The sequence below is a fragment of the Diadema setosum genome, chromosome 11 (genome assembly GCF_964275005.1).
Source record: "Diadema setosum chromosome 11, eeDiaSeto1, whole genome shotgun sequence".
NCBI classification, from domain to species: Eukaryota; Metazoa; Echinodermata; class Echinoidea; order Diadematoida; family Diadematidae; genus Diadema; species Diadema setosum.
Genome location: NC_092695.1, coordinates 6,301,905 through 6,317,221, shown reverse-complemented (window position 1 = coordinate 6,317,221; position 15,317 = coordinate 6,301,905). Strand labels below are relative to the sequence as shown.

Here is a 15,317-nt window from a genome sequence, read left to right as displayed (position 1 = left end):
ATACATGTGTACTCGATCACGACTGCGCAATGTGATGAGATAAAGACAAAGAAAATAAATAATGAATTATGTAAGGTTTGAATACAAAAACAGATGAACGCCATTTTCAAAGTTGTTGAAGTAATAGGTCACCATCAAATGAAGACCTTTCTAATGAGTAGACTCGTGACATGATATATTTTTGAAGATGTTATGAAAATTATGACGTGCATTTCATTTTCTTTGTTTTTCTGCAGCTGTAATGTCAAATAGCTAAAATGAATGATATATACACGTATAATTATATACATATATTATATATGTATATATATATATATATATATTCACATTTGAATTCTTCATATTGTCTCTATATAGTTGTCACACACAGATGACATACGTGATGAAAAGCGCCACTTCGCAGACAAACTTTCCCGTTGCTCATGTATAACATTGTGTTCCATATTACTGCCTGACAAGACGTGCCTTACCGATATCATAAAGGAATAATTTATTTATGTTTGTATGCCAATAGTTGAAATCAATAAAACATATAAAGAAAAAAAAGTAAAATAATGATTTCAAATATTTATCGTACATTTCAGTGTGATCTTCTCTCCGTCTGTTCCCGTTTATTACCACTTTCAGTCATCAAATTTACATAGGCCTACAGTATATACACACCGCGAGGGGCGGATCCTGGAATTCCGTAAAGGGCACATAATACTGAATACTGATCACACATACATTGTACAGACTTTCCGACCGTTCTGAACTTTGAGTAAAGAATCTTGATTATTTTTTTTTTAACCATTCAGAGCTCGTTTCAGTAGGAGTTTCCTATTTTTCTTGATAATCTTATACCATATACTCCTATGGGAACTGCTTTTTTTTATCCCTAATTTTTGGCCAAATCCTCCCTATTTTCAAGTCAGAAGGGCTGGGGGTGTGTATTGTATGTAACATTGTAACATTGCACCACTACACCTACTGCTTATTATACTGAGGAGTGCCTTTCCTAAATTAATCACAACAGAATCTATAATTTCTTGGAAACAGATCTGCTTTGCTGATGCCTCTTGAATGAAGAGAATGTGGTCCACTTTCCTTCCATTCTCGATGATCAGTTACACTGAATCATGATTGTTAGGATAGTAGTTTTGACTTGTAGACATATCAGTGAGCTTGCTCGTATAATTTTATCTGTATGGGCTACCAATGAAACAAGACAATAAAACATATATAAAGAAGACCCGAGGTACATGCACCTGTATTGAATGTTTTAATTCATGTCAATTAATGATTGAGGTAGACAATACGGTTTTAACCATGTACAGTGTAATAATAATAATAATAATAAACTGTGCTTGTATAGCGCATATCACATTCAGGGAGAAGTCTCTATGCACTTTAAGAATGAAACAATACAAGTAAAGGAAGTAAGGTGAAAATGGGTGTACACTGTAATTGATAAAACATGAAGAGAAAGACACAACCAAATGCACCATTCAATGGACCACCACAAACACCGAAACTCACACAAATCCTTACTCGTTCATGAAAGATATACGGGATATCTATATATTAATCATATTAAGTTTGTAAACTTTTCATGAAACTTTCACTGACTAAATGAAGATACACATGAAAATACGGATGAAGTTTTGTAGTCTCCTTCTCCATTAATGGTGGCACCAAGACTTTTAAAATTCATAACTTTTAAACAGATTGTCTGATTTCCTCACATTCTCACTGATGGTATTGTGTTTTACAGTGCACAAATATTGCTGGTTTCACTCAATCCAGATTAATATTTAGGCTTTTTACGGGAATTACCACAAAGACATTCTACATAATTATATAGACACAGACACACACAAAAAAAACTAAAAAAACAACTGATTACAATTTATAGACCATTTTATTCACAGAATTTTAAAATGTTTTTATTTGTCTTGTCTCCCAGATAACAAACATGACAGCAATAATGATAGCTGCCATGATGGCCGCAACAGCCGTGAAGATGGTCAGTGCCATACCACTTGACTCGGTCAAACTGGACAGTCAACTTGGTGCTGACAGGGGCTTGATTCTTGATAATACCCTGAGAGGTGAGATAAGGTGCTGTGGAAGAACCCCTCCATAAAAGATGAAAAATAAGAATATTAAAAAGAGAGATGTCTTGTGTCTATCTGTCACAAAGTGACAGATAAGTCGGCAATGATGTTGCCATCTGAACTGATGATATGATAGAAGAGGTGTCGTACAATCTTCAAGTGTACGGTACCACAGTATACTGCAGTAGTATGGACTGCTTGACAAACTTAAATTGTGAAAAGAAGATAAAGATTAATCAAGAGAAATTTATACCTAAACTAGTTGGATTTTACATACATCAATTATTGAAAGTTGTGATACAGTATTATTAAAACTGGATGTAATGCATAAATGTGTGCAAACACAGTTGTCAAAATCACTATTCAATTTTGTGTATGGAGAGCTGGCAGGGCAGAAATTTTGAATATCATTCTGTTAAAATCCATCTTATCATAATATTGGTGCTTTTTCTTTTGATCTATGATGGTATCAAATATTCTTCTTTCAGACTTGGGACCTATGACCGACATTCTGGGAGCATTGGAAAGTCATGCAGACAGCATAACTGACAACACGATTCAGAGAATATCAGACAGTCGGAGGTATCCTCGAGTCAAAGTGAACTCCCGCTGGAAAAGAAGTGATGCCGATGCAACCTTTAGTGACACCCAAGAAGGTGACTTTCAGAAAACTCATTATTTCTTTTTTTTGATTGCCTGAATGCCTTGTTAGTTACATCATAAATTTTACAGTCAACCTTGCCTAAGTCAAATCTATTTGGACTGAAGAAATAGCTTCGACTTACTGTATGAGGGATTAAAATCAGTAGAATACAGTACATGTAAAAAGAGAAGATGACTTTAAAAGACCTTTCACTTAGGCGATTATCAACTTATGCAGGGTCGACTTAAGCAAGGTTGTCTGTAGTTTGACATACACATTTGTAAATTCAAGAATTTTCCATGGTTGGTAACAGGTAAAGCAGTTGTTCAGTGACCCCACGGTGACGGTACCATCAACCTTCCTCAAAATCTCTGGTGCATGTATTGTATGACTTCATAATGCTGTTCTCCTCAAGTGTGAAAATGGGAAGGAACGGCTGTCAGAATGTTCGTGAAAGTGAGGGAGGGAGTAGAGTACAGTAATGACTGGATACTTTGGTGGAATGGGAAAATTAATATTCTATAAATTTACTTTCCTGCCTCATTACAACTGCTCAGTCTGACTACATGTACCTCCTTTCATCCTAGCCCAGCTAAAGATGTTACATGCACAGGGCCCAGGTTTAGAGGGAATGATGGCAACAAGTGGGAAATGGCAGGGGATTGAGAAAATGATCTTGTCATAACATCCTCACAATTATGGCTATCCTATCACCTGATGGGCAGTGGGAATGGTTGTAAGTGATAAGGCCAAACAGAATCATTGCTGACAACACATGTAGATTTACAAATAATGCCAATACAGCAGAATATATGTATTTCATTAGAACCCTGCCATGAAGAGGTATTGCTTATGCCCCGATATTGAAGACTTGCATCATATGCACACAATAATGACATAAAAAACATAAACAAACAAAGAGCAATCAGTGAGCATCTTTTTGTGATACTCTTCCATCTACTCCCAACAAAATCTTGAAAATGTCTGCACAGCCATGCCTTTCAAGGTACTGGAAAAACTGTCCAAGGTCCATGTGGTAATCCCTCGCACCTCTGACATCAAAGTTTATTTCCTGGAAGTCTTGGAAATGCCGCAATCCTTTGCTCTCGGCTTCAAAGTTTTCCGGGGCCACCTCAAAGTCCTCTCTGTGCTTGCTGGTCAGCTTCTTCCAGTTCAACCGCCGGATCTTGTGCCAGAACTCATCCACCTCCTGCTGCTGTCCCTCCACGCAGATGATACCAGGCTTTCCTGGGAGACTGAAGCCCGTCAAGCCCCGCTCCCTCGACCATTCAAAGATGTTCTCCCGCTTGGATCGGCTGTATATGTGGTGGCTGTGGATCCACAGACGAGTGAAGGAGGACGGCTTCTTTGAATCTGTCTTCCCAGCGTTCCCGGTTTCTACGGTGGACGAGATGAAATAGTTTGCAGCATTTTCCTGAAGCCACTGCACAGCCTCGGTGATGCAGAGCTCTCCTCGCTCCAGAGACTGTAAATGCTCAAGCAAGTCATCATTGAGTTGTCTGTATTGCTGTCTCGAGAGGGAGTTTGACCGAACATTCAAGTCTGGCAGTGTGTATGGATACTCCAGGGGGAAATCACAGTGCAATTGCAGTTCTACCTACATGCACAGAAAAAAAAAAAACGACATTGGATTTTCAGTGTATATACGTCAAATTGCTACAGGACAGGTTGCTTCACAATCATCAAAATAGTGAAAACTTTACACAGACTTACATTTGCTATTTGGAGTATGATCCCTTAAAACAACTCACTAACAGATGACACAATTATCTCCCCCCCCCCAAAAAAAAAAGCAAATGAAGGAGAATTAATTTTTATTTGTCCTGAAGTAGACATGGGATGGTGTAGAAACATCCTGAACACATTTGAAAAAGTGAAAAAGTAAGAACACCTAAGATCAATAAAATTTCATATGAGCTAAAGACCATTAATAGCTGGGCTACTGTAGGTATTACTTATTCTTTTTTATGTTAAAACTAATTAACATGAGGTGATAGATTGCATCTCTTTTTGGGCATTCTCATTTAATGTGTCTTCCTAAATTATGTGGGGTAGATTTACATGGAATCATACAATTTTAATGACCCTTTCATCAATATCAACTACAGATATAAAATGACAAAAAAAAGTTAATTTGTCAATGTTCTATCTATACGAAACTCGCTCGAGAATCTGTAGATCTATGGTCTATCTATAAACATCATCAGCGACCCTAACAATCAATAACATACGCTGTTAATGTTACTGTCCCTGGTACAGCACCCCGGGGTTGAGGGTCTATCCACTACCACCGGCAATACACTGTACACTACACAGTCTGTCTTGCAGTGGAATCTAGAAATATGATGTTGTGTCTCGTAGATTTGTAAATACTGGAATTTTGAGGGAAAGATCAACTTGTATCAGAATGCTCACTTGAGAAGAAAGGGCAGTCCCTTCTGTCAAGACAATCTTAATGACAAAGGACAGTTGCCTGAGGCGAGATCCAGCGCCCGCGGTATCGTGATCAGCAGCATCATTGGGCACATCACCGGGTGTGAGGCCTTCAACTACGCCCGACGCGTCGGCATCACCGTCAACGAAACTCCGAAGGTCTGAAAGCACGCTTTGGTCCCAAATGGAGAATTCTCCTTCTCCAGGAAACATGCTTTGTAAAAGCTCTATTTCCGACAACTGTAGATCGAGTCTCTCTTGTACACTTAAATCAGACATTTCGTACACTAGTCCTTGTCCTTGATGACATCTACAGTGAGAACTTCCTCTGAGTATTCCAGAGTATTGTATAATGACAATGTAGAACCTGTATTTTACCATCCGTACTAGCGCTCTTGCAGTCGCAGCCCATCGCTACGTGTAGTGAAAACGTGTGTACACACAGCACTCAGCGGATGCAGGGACTGCATTCCCTAAGCTAGTGAGATTACATTACTTATAAAGACTGGCAGACTGCATACAAAACAAAGTGGTCAAATTTTGTATGTGTCAAGAGTACACTTCATGATCATATATCAGTAAACAATGATGTGTTTCCTTACTTCTTTAGTTCTTTTATTATCATTTCTCCTCCCAATAGTCCTGCCTCCCAAAATCCCAAACACAATCTCAAACACAATAGTGTTTCGTGAATTCGGGCCATTACCAGTGCCCCACAGAACTATCCATGGCATGTGTGTAGTTCTGTGCAGTGTCCTTTATGTGGAAACAGAAAATCAGATTTCTAGGCGGTATAACACGTAAACAGCTGATTGCAAGCTATGCCTGTACAAAAAGCGCCGCACGCAGCGCGGGCAGCTTGATTTCGATCTGTTAGGTCTATTCCGTTGTGGACAAAACTGTTAATAAGCTAGAACTGTTTCATCCATTTTTTGATCAGTTGAGACGTTTCTTGACTCCTGTCTTGTCACATCATCATCAGTTTGAACTTGATCAGGCCTAGAATTCTGCAACACAGATTTCAAGAAAGTCGGAGACTAGCAGTGACTAGAGACAGGTATGCAGCAGGTAGCTTGACCGACAAGTAAACTTCTCATTTAAATGACATTTGCTGGGTCAGAGTACTGACCCATCAAATGTCATTATTATATTAAAATGAGAAGTTTTTCACGGAATTCAGAAATACTTGTCGGTCAAGCAGGTAGTCTGATTCAAGGACAAGGTGACATGTTCATTTCATGTCAATGATTTGTACCGGTACCAACTTGTAAGGATCTTCTTCAACTTAAAAGCAAGAGATTAATTTAGCAGGGAGATCACGGAGATGAAGATTGAGGTCAGGGGGATGTTTCATCAATGTTAGTCAGCGCTGACAATTTCAGCAAAATCCTTGGTTTTGATTGGATGAGATGCTCTGGTCACTGCGACTGTTACTATCATGACTATGGTGATTGTCAAGTTGTCAGCGCTGACTATATTAAACGTTACCCCCCCCCCCCCCCCCCCCGGTGTGAGTTTATCTTAAATTTTTCTCTCTCTACTTACTACCACTCCACCTGTTTCCGAATGAAATTTTTAAGACCGCAACTGCTGATCAGGATTGATAGCAAAACATGTCGGAAAACAGGAACCGACCATTTGAAGTAGATGACAGCATGACAGGTTCACATCCCACTTCTGTTTGTTAGATTATAGTTAAAAAAAAATCAGCATTTTGAGATCTAGACGGTGCGGACTAACCTAGGACGGTAAATAGTTAATATAGGGCCTACACCTTACAGTATTTCTTATGAATTTCATTTGTAGAGGGAGACAAAATTGAAGAAAAACTCACACCTTAAGCAAGGATCTTCTTGACTCACAATCAGGAAGGCTGTTGTGTTGACTGCGACCAGCCCGAACGCTTCGCTCCCGCATTATTATAAACTGTGTTACGGAGCGACCCAAGGTTAGAAGGCTGTGTATTAAACTAATACTGTAGAACTGAAGTCTGGAATAAAAAAAATTAGGAAAAGAAAATCTGCATGAATACCTTTTAACTAAATGCATGTTGTTACGAGTGTAGTGTTTTTCACATTCACCTGAACCGAGTTGGATAATGGTCATTGCGTGAGCTACAAAATTGTGCCATACCTTTATGGTTGGACTCTACTACTCTTTGAGTAAGTAATTGTGATCAGGGTGACAGTTGGGTCTGTCATAGCCCGACCAGACGCCGTGCGGAGCGACTGGGCTGTGTATTATAGTGTCTAGTTGGGTCTGTCATGACATACCGGTAATTTAAGGACAAGGTTAAATTAAGCAAGTAGCATAGCTATAAGTCTAACCCAATTTAGACCGTTCCTGTGGGAAATCATTTATTAAAGGGGCACGAAGGGAAGGGGATCGAGTGTGAATCTCCCCCCCCCCCCCCACCCCATCAGCCCACCTCTATAAGTAATTAAGATGCATATCTGCAAATCAAGGAGTGAAAATACCACTATTTAGCCATTCACATGGTTTCTGAATATTTATTTATTTTTTTTAGCTTTTTACCATTTTACCAAAAAAAATTTGCAAATATACTGCCAAAGTGTGTACTCCATTCAATTCTAAAGATGCAGTAAGTCAGTGGCAATGTTAGTAACCCCCGGTGGGTGTGTGTGTGTGGGGGGGGGGGGGACGCTGTAACCAGTACGGGTGCAGTTACAGTATTAGCTCCCACAGAATGTGAGAGGGGACATCCCATACTCTGTTGCCCTATCACTCGTATCATGTTTTGTCTACTGTTGTCTTTGAGTTTACCACACTAAATACATCTTTTCTTTTTATTGACAAGGCAAACTAGAATGTAGAAGATCTTTTAAACCCCTGCTGGAGAAAAGTGTCATTGCATGCATGATGTGATTTCAATACCCTCTGTTTTATTGTCTGCTACATCTGATGTTGAATGGGTTCTGGGATAATTACCCCAGACTCTTTCACCTTTCACTGACCCTAACCCTAACCCTAATCCTAATCCTGAACCTTATCCTAACCTTACACAAAATTTTAATCCTAGACTTAACCCTAATCTTTACTCTAACACTATCACTAGTTGATATTTAGCGGGGGGGGGGGGGGGAGAATTATACTGAAAGAATTATAAAAAAAAACAGCAACAAAAACAGGTGGCTCTGAATGTGGCACATGTAAAGAAGAGTGAGACCTGTATTTTCCATTCTATTTCCATGCAGATTTCTTTGAGCTTGGATCAGTTGAGACGGTGCTCTCAATTCCTGCAGACTACCCAAATGATATCGAGTCTCTTTACCATGGGGAAGATTTCTACATCCTCATCACACATGCCTCAGATACAGGCAGTCCTGACTACTGTGATACGGTGAAGGTCTTCAAGTACAACCAAGTGGTAGGTATTCTAGTATGTGTGTCACTCCCCCCCCCCCCCCTAAAAAAAAGAAAAAATGTGTGTATGTGTGTGTGTGTGTGTGTGTGTCTATGTACAATTTGTATCTTATGTTTAGTAAATTACCTGTGTCAGTAGTCTATTTTCAGTCATCTTTCTTCCAAAGACTGTAGGTCCTGTAGATGAAACAGGTGTAGAAAAGTACACGTAAAGGAAACATTTGATTGCTTCTTCTTCTTCATTTTTGAAAAATCTGAAATAGCTGCTGCAAAGGATTTGTCATAGAATTTCTCCAAAATTTCTAAATCTGAAAGTGCGCAAGACATGCTGAAATGAGTACATTTGGATTGTTTTGTTTTTCTTTGGACATACTGCATATCACAATTAATCCTCTTCAAGAAGGAGGTGCTTTATTGATGCCCAACCTCCCCCCCCCCCTTAACCCATTGAGGATGGACTGATTTTGCTACAACACACATTTCCCATAGACATCTGCCCGAGTATACTCGGGATTTGTCCTCAACGGGTTAAGAATGTCAGAACATCATCAAAGCATTTTTCCGCCCAGAGTAAAACCACATTTGCTTATTCGTTCATTCATATTTTTTTGTGTTCTCTCCTTTCTCTAATGAAGACCGATCTCCCAGAGCTCGTTCTCTCCCAATCTGCACCAGGGGTGACTGATGTCAGCTACTTTGCCTACGATGGGATCTACTATGTCCTTGTGGCTCAATTTGGTGATGGTAAGTTTGGGACTAGTCATCACTTTTACTACTGCATGGAAATTCCATATTGATTTTATGTTGCTGTGTGTATGAAAACAGAAAAATCAGAGAAGTAGATCTCAGTGGAAATTTTGGGGAAACAGACACATGAAAACAATTTTAGATATAGACAAACAAAAAAAATCAGATTCCAGATTCCGTTTCTGCCCAAGTATTTGAGAAAAATAAAAATGAGCAAAATTTTGTGTGCAAAACAGTTGATGAGTTACTCAACACGTACATCACACAGAGTTGCTAAGTTGTTTTGATCTCTAAAATTGCACAATTCATAACTGTTTTATGCCTCTGATTATTTGCCCAAGATATTTGCTTATCTACCCTGATTTGTTGGGTTTTTGTTTTGTTTTTTCATACAAAGCACATAGTATCTGGATTGAATTTCCCTCTGAGTGACTGTTATTCCCTTGTGTTGACTTGTATCTAGCAGCCACTTGAAAAAGACTGCTTCATTGACATCATCGAGATTGAAAAATTAAGGGAAAAGAAACCATATTCAGCACATTCAACATATGAAGTAGAGTATGCTCCATGCAAATATGCGACTACTGCTCATTCTTTGCACTGATACACATAGGGGTCATTGCGAGTACGGAAGGACTCTTTGTCTACATGTGGACCATTGACCAAGACGTGGGCTCCCAGGAATTCCTCCCGATGCAGCGGGTTGCCGCTTCGGGGCCAGAAACCATCGACACCATCTTCGCCGGAGACACCCAATTCATTGTCGCCAGCGAGAAAGTCCACACAGACGTTGTTTCGGAGGCAGCAGTCATGTATGAGTGGAAAGGTACGAGCTGTGCATGCCAGGAGCCCATTTCATTTTCATAGTGAGAATTCTCCGTATTGCATGTACATGTTGTAAACATTTTATCACTAGCCACTGGATCCATACACTGGCAATACACAGCGTGCAAATGAATGAGGTAATCTTACGAACCCACCCACAATGCAAGGAGTTCAAGCGGGGTTACACTTTCATTGTTCACTTGTGCATTTCAGATAATGTGCAGAGTACTGTGCAGCAAGCATGGGCAGAGCATGTTATGCAATAAGTAAATCTGATTATCCTTTTTATGATGAATTTAACATTGTCATTCTACAATAGAAATGCATTTTCAGAGCTTATGACTTTATATTTCTTTCCCCAACATGTAACAATCCTGAAAAAAAAAATCTTCAAAATTATATTAGTTTGGAGATAGACATAGTGCTTCATGTTTTTCATGTACGATCAATAGAGCTCGCGCTGTGCACCTTCACAGCATTGTCAACACATTGTTCAGTTATATGCGACGGGGAGCATAGCAGTCATTTCAAGTTTAATATTTGCTGTCACTGTAGATGCAGCAAAGTCAGCTGTGGTGACTAGAATTCTTTCGACTTACAATAGTTGAAAATGTCTTTATGAAATAGGCCACTGATTTTTTGGTTTGCTTTTAAGAATCTATAACGGGACAGTAAATGGGATTTTTGCACAATCAGTGAAGAAATGGACAATTCTGTCTTTGCTGATGTGGAGGGGAAGGATGAATGAGTATGAACATGACCAAGAGAAATTGAAAGGATCATATATTTGTTATAATTTGTTTTAAATCTGTCCAGTTTCATACTTTTTACTTTTCTTGAACTAGATTCTTTCATTCGATATGATTGTAGTGTTTTCTTTGAGGGGTACCTTGCCTTTGCTTTCTGTTAGTATGTTTCAAGTAGACACAGGAACAGGATGTTAAATGTTTTATGAACAGATGTTAAATTTTTTATGAAAGGAATTGCAAGTGTATTTCATGAATGTATTATCTACATTTTTGTTTTGTTAATGCTTGACTCTTTCACTATTTTAGCTCTGCAGCTGAATTTTGTTTGTTTGTTTTTGTGGAAAATTCCTCTTTGCAGGAGGCCACATGGATGAATTTGCCATCTTCCCAAAGTCCAACCTGAAGCGAGTCCTGCCATTCTGTATATTCAGCCGAGTATTTCTCGGACTGGCCAGCTACGCCGACAGCTCCAGTAATCCCGTCACGTCATCGGAGATCCTCCTCTATAACCTCCACCTCCACAAGTTTGAGACATTCCAGGAGCTGACGACGTACGGAGCCATCAACATGGCCGTCTTTACGTTTGGTACCGGTTTGGACACCGAGACGTTTCTGCTGGTCGCCAACACATACAATGACCATGAGGGTAGGTTGGATGCTATGTGTGTCTACACTATACTGTAAACGTTGATATTTTCACGTGATCAATTTTTCGCGCTGAGCGGCTAAAAAAAAAACATATTCGTGGGTTCCTGAATTTGCAGTGTGCAATTGTCAACCCATTAAAAATGAGCAGAGAAAATTGTGAATATATTTTCGCCGGTCTTAGAATTTGTGCTAGCCAAAAGTAGCATGAATTAGGCGAAAATTAATGTACCACGAAAATGTATGCATTTACATTAGGTAGCCCAGTTGAGCCTCCGCCTAAAATGTTTACATGTACTTGTCAGTCTGTCTATTGATTTACAGTTCTTTAGTGTCCCTGCCTACTTTTCCTTGATAATGTGGAGTGTATTCAGAAAAGTAGTTCAAATTGAATTCATGGTTGAAAATTAGTCAATGGGCTATCACAAGCACAAAGTAGGCATACCTTGCACATAAGTATGTTGGAGTGCATTCAGTTTGGGATGCCTGTTGGAATATGCAATGTGCCACATAGATCTATAGCTCACTTGAGCAAGGAGCTATCATGTATTGTCTGTTGTCTGTTGTGTGTAAACTTTTCACATTTTCAGCTTCTTCTTTAAAACTCCATGATTCTCACCGAACTTGACACATGGCATTCCTAGGGTATTATTGTAGGATCTCAAGTTTTTCAAATTTTCAAATGTGTCCAAATTTTTTAAATGCTATAAGCACGCTGTATACATGAGTAACTCTAATTTCAAGTTTTTTCATGGTGAATTTTCACGTTTTTATCTTTAAAAAAAAGATGAACAAGTTATGTTTTTATAAATGCGCACCATGTGGGAAGTAGATCAAACTTTCAGTACTGACATCTAAAAGGCCATTTGACACTGTTGAGAACGCAATTTACTCCAGGTTCAGAGATAGTTTAAAATGTAGATTTTATTTTCTCTTTCTGTGTAGATAAACCACCCAAGTCTATCATCTACAAGTACAACAGTGACCGCTTTGTGCCATTCCAGTGTCTGGAAGTGACCGACATTGTTGGATGGGAGACCATTAAGGATGAGAAGAATCTCGTCAGTCTGGTCATCTACTCGGCCACCAACGTCACCGTGTACGAGTACGATGGCTGGCGCTTCCAGTTGTCCCGTGTCCAGATGGATTGGGACGAGATCGCCATGCCGGTCAACGCAGTCTCGTCCCATTTTTCTGGCAATGTGGCGGACTTCCTGATCGCCAGTCACGCGGAGTATGACGGGAGTACGTCGAACTACTTCAAGCTGACCTTTCAGCCGCTGAATCTCGAGTCAGAGTTTGAGGAGGAGGCGGTATCTGAGTGCCAGGCGCAGCAGGAGCAATATGAAACCATTGTTACCAAGCACATCACCATTGAGAAGCAAATTCCAGATGTCATCTTCAAAGATCTTGGGGAGTTTGAATACACGGGCAATGCGTCGTTCCTTGCAAACATATCTGCCGAAGACATCGTCATTAATGACAGTGAGTTCAATCATTCCTTTTCTTATCATTGTTCTTATTTGTTTGTTAGGATTTCATTGTGTGAGAGGATTTTCCTTCAAAATTGTTAATAATGATTGTATTGTATTTTCAGTGCAAATATTAAAGAATGCATTTTTTTTTTTCTAATACCCTTCAAGCCCTGTAGTGATTTTGCTGCAAAAAAGTGTTATCTTTTTTTGATTACTTACAATCATTAGTGTGGTTTGAGTGATGTACTGATCTTCTGAACATTCCAATACAAGTCATCTTTAAATAGTTTTAAACATGCTTACCCAAATCTGTATGGGTATCTCGCTTCTTCCTTATACTGATTGAAATATCTTTTTTTCTCAATTTGTCCTATTTCATCCTTTCTCTTGAGCTATGCTATAAATATGTTGCCCTGTGATTTTCAGAAGAGATGCTGTTATCCTTCTGTGTATGTGTATTTATATCCATACATGTGCCAAAATGCCTATTTGTTTCCTTTATGCATATATCTTCTGTTTTAGTTATTAGGACTGGAAAGTTGAGCTGTGTCTTACACTTATCATCCAGCATGAACCACCATTGAAATCAAGAAAAGTCAAAAACAAAACAAAACTGACATCCCTTCGTTCAGAGGATTTTCTACATTTGAAGCCTTAATCAGAGATAAGCAGTGAGAATAGTATGCTTATAAATGAATTACTTTGTTAGGTGATCCGAGTATCCTCTCGGATCACCTTCTGTATCTGTACGGATTCTTTCTTCTTTTTTTTCTTTATTTCTCCCCAAAATTTGTGCAGAGGTTAGCTCAGAAAGTGCTATGCCTATCAAGTTCAAACTTATACCATGTATGCATCATGTCCCAAAGACGACAAATCTAATGTATCATTGTGATCAGTCGACCGTGACGTCACTATGACGTCATTATATGAAAACACATTCTCAATCATATCTCATTAATGGAATGGAATTTTTCAATGAAATTTACGTCACATATATTTCAAGTTATGCGCATTCTACTCATATTCTTGAAATAAATATTTCCTCTTAAGAAGTGCGCGTACGCGCGCGTTGAAATATTTGTATGCTCAAATCGAGCTCAAATTTTTTTGCACACGTTTCAGACCATTTGGAGCATTTTTGGAAAAATTGAAAAAATCGGACGGACGCGTACGCGCGCGCACATATACGCACGCACAACTCATATGCAATAGAAATTTTCCGGTTTTTTACTTTGACCGGATGCCTGAAATGTCAAGGAATATTTCTACCAAGTTTCAAGTCAATCCGGCTCTACATGACGTCATACGGGCCCGTCAAAGTTGAAATTCCGTGCGCGCGTCAATGGCGATATACAGTGCAACTATGCCAAAAAACCGCCAATTTTAAATCCGATTTTACTCGTCAGGATGGACGGTGACCCCCCATTTTCTTTACACATTTTGAAAGCTGATGAGTTGTACATGTCATTTCATGGGTTGGCAATGCTGTCAAAGTGATTAAAAGATATCAAATTTCTTAATAAAGTAAAAAAAGTAAATTTTCAAAATGACGTCATCAAATTTCAAGTTTATTCAAGCGTATCTGACTAATCCTTTGTCAATTTTCACCCAGATTTCAGTATGTTGTAGTTTATTTAATGTTTTTTGAAACATAAAGTAACAATATTTTGATTGGATGACGGTATCACCTCGTAAAAATGGATTGAAAGTAACCTTGTCAAATTTGACCAGTTTACGTGTAATCTCTATGGCAGTGCAGTTTTTCTGGAAATGAAAATTGACATGACTATCTTTATCGAGCACTAGCTCACTTATGCTTCGGTGAATTTCTCCAAGATTTTGATATGTTGTAGCTGTGACTTTGGGCTACCGTAAGTGTGCCCTTTGTTTTTTCATACGATGTCGGGATCACGTCAAAAAATTTGGTTGAAATTAAAGATTATCTTCGATGTATTGAAATATTTCTTTATTTTTGCAACTTTATGTGCAATAACTCAAGAAAAACATACCCTATCACCACCATATTTTGCACATGTTTAGTTCATGTCACGAACATTATTTCATAAAATAACAACTACTTGATCAGACGCCATCTTGGGTATGTAAATTAGGGTCAAAGGTCATAAATGTTTCATCCTGTATCTTGGTGAATACATGTCCTATCTTTCCCATATTTTGCACACGTAAAGACCATGTTACAAGGATCATTTCACAAAATTATTACTTCTTGCTCAGATGCCATCTTGTCTATGCAAAGTTGGGTCAAAGGTCATATGTACTTCTTTCTTTATCTTCGTTA

At 38.8% G+C, this 15,317-nt stretch overlaps 2 protein-coding genes across 2 annotated transcripts in view; one reads left to right on the top strand and one right to left on the bottom strand.

Moving 5' to 3' along the window:
- Positions 1-1,238: 1,238 nt before the first annotated feature.
- LOC140234610 (RWD domain-containing protein 2B-like) lies at positions 1,239-5,514 on the bottom strand. Its single transcript, XM_072314638.1, has 2 exons — positions 5,176-5,514; positions 1,239-4,357 (listed from the first exon to the last, which is right to left on the bottom strand). The coding sequence occupies exons 1-2, from the start codon at positions 5,470-5,472 to the stop codon at positions 3,665-3,667; spliced, it is 990 nt and encodes a 329-aa protein (XP_072170739.1). The 5' UTR covers positions 5,473-5,514; the 3' UTR covers positions 1,239-3,664.
- A 1,816-nt stretch (positions 5,515-7,330) lies between these two features.
- The window catches only part of LOC140234982 (uncharacterized), a 50,325-nt gene continuing 42,338 nt past the window's right edge, over positions 7,331-15,317 (top strand). The window contains exons 1-6 of the mRNA XM_072315018.1: positions 7,331-7,355; positions 8,409-8,581; positions 9,213-9,321; positions 9,938-10,150; positions 11,257-11,544; positions 12,489-13,028. Coding sequence (XP_072171119.1) covers positions 7,331-7,355; positions 8,409-8,581; positions 9,213-9,321; positions 9,938-10,150; positions 11,257-11,544; positions 12,489-13,028 — 1,348 coding nt within the window. The remainder of the gene's footprint in view (positions 7,356-8,408; positions 8,582-9,212; positions 9,322-9,937; positions 10,151-11,256; positions 11,545-12,488; positions 13,029-15,317) is intronic.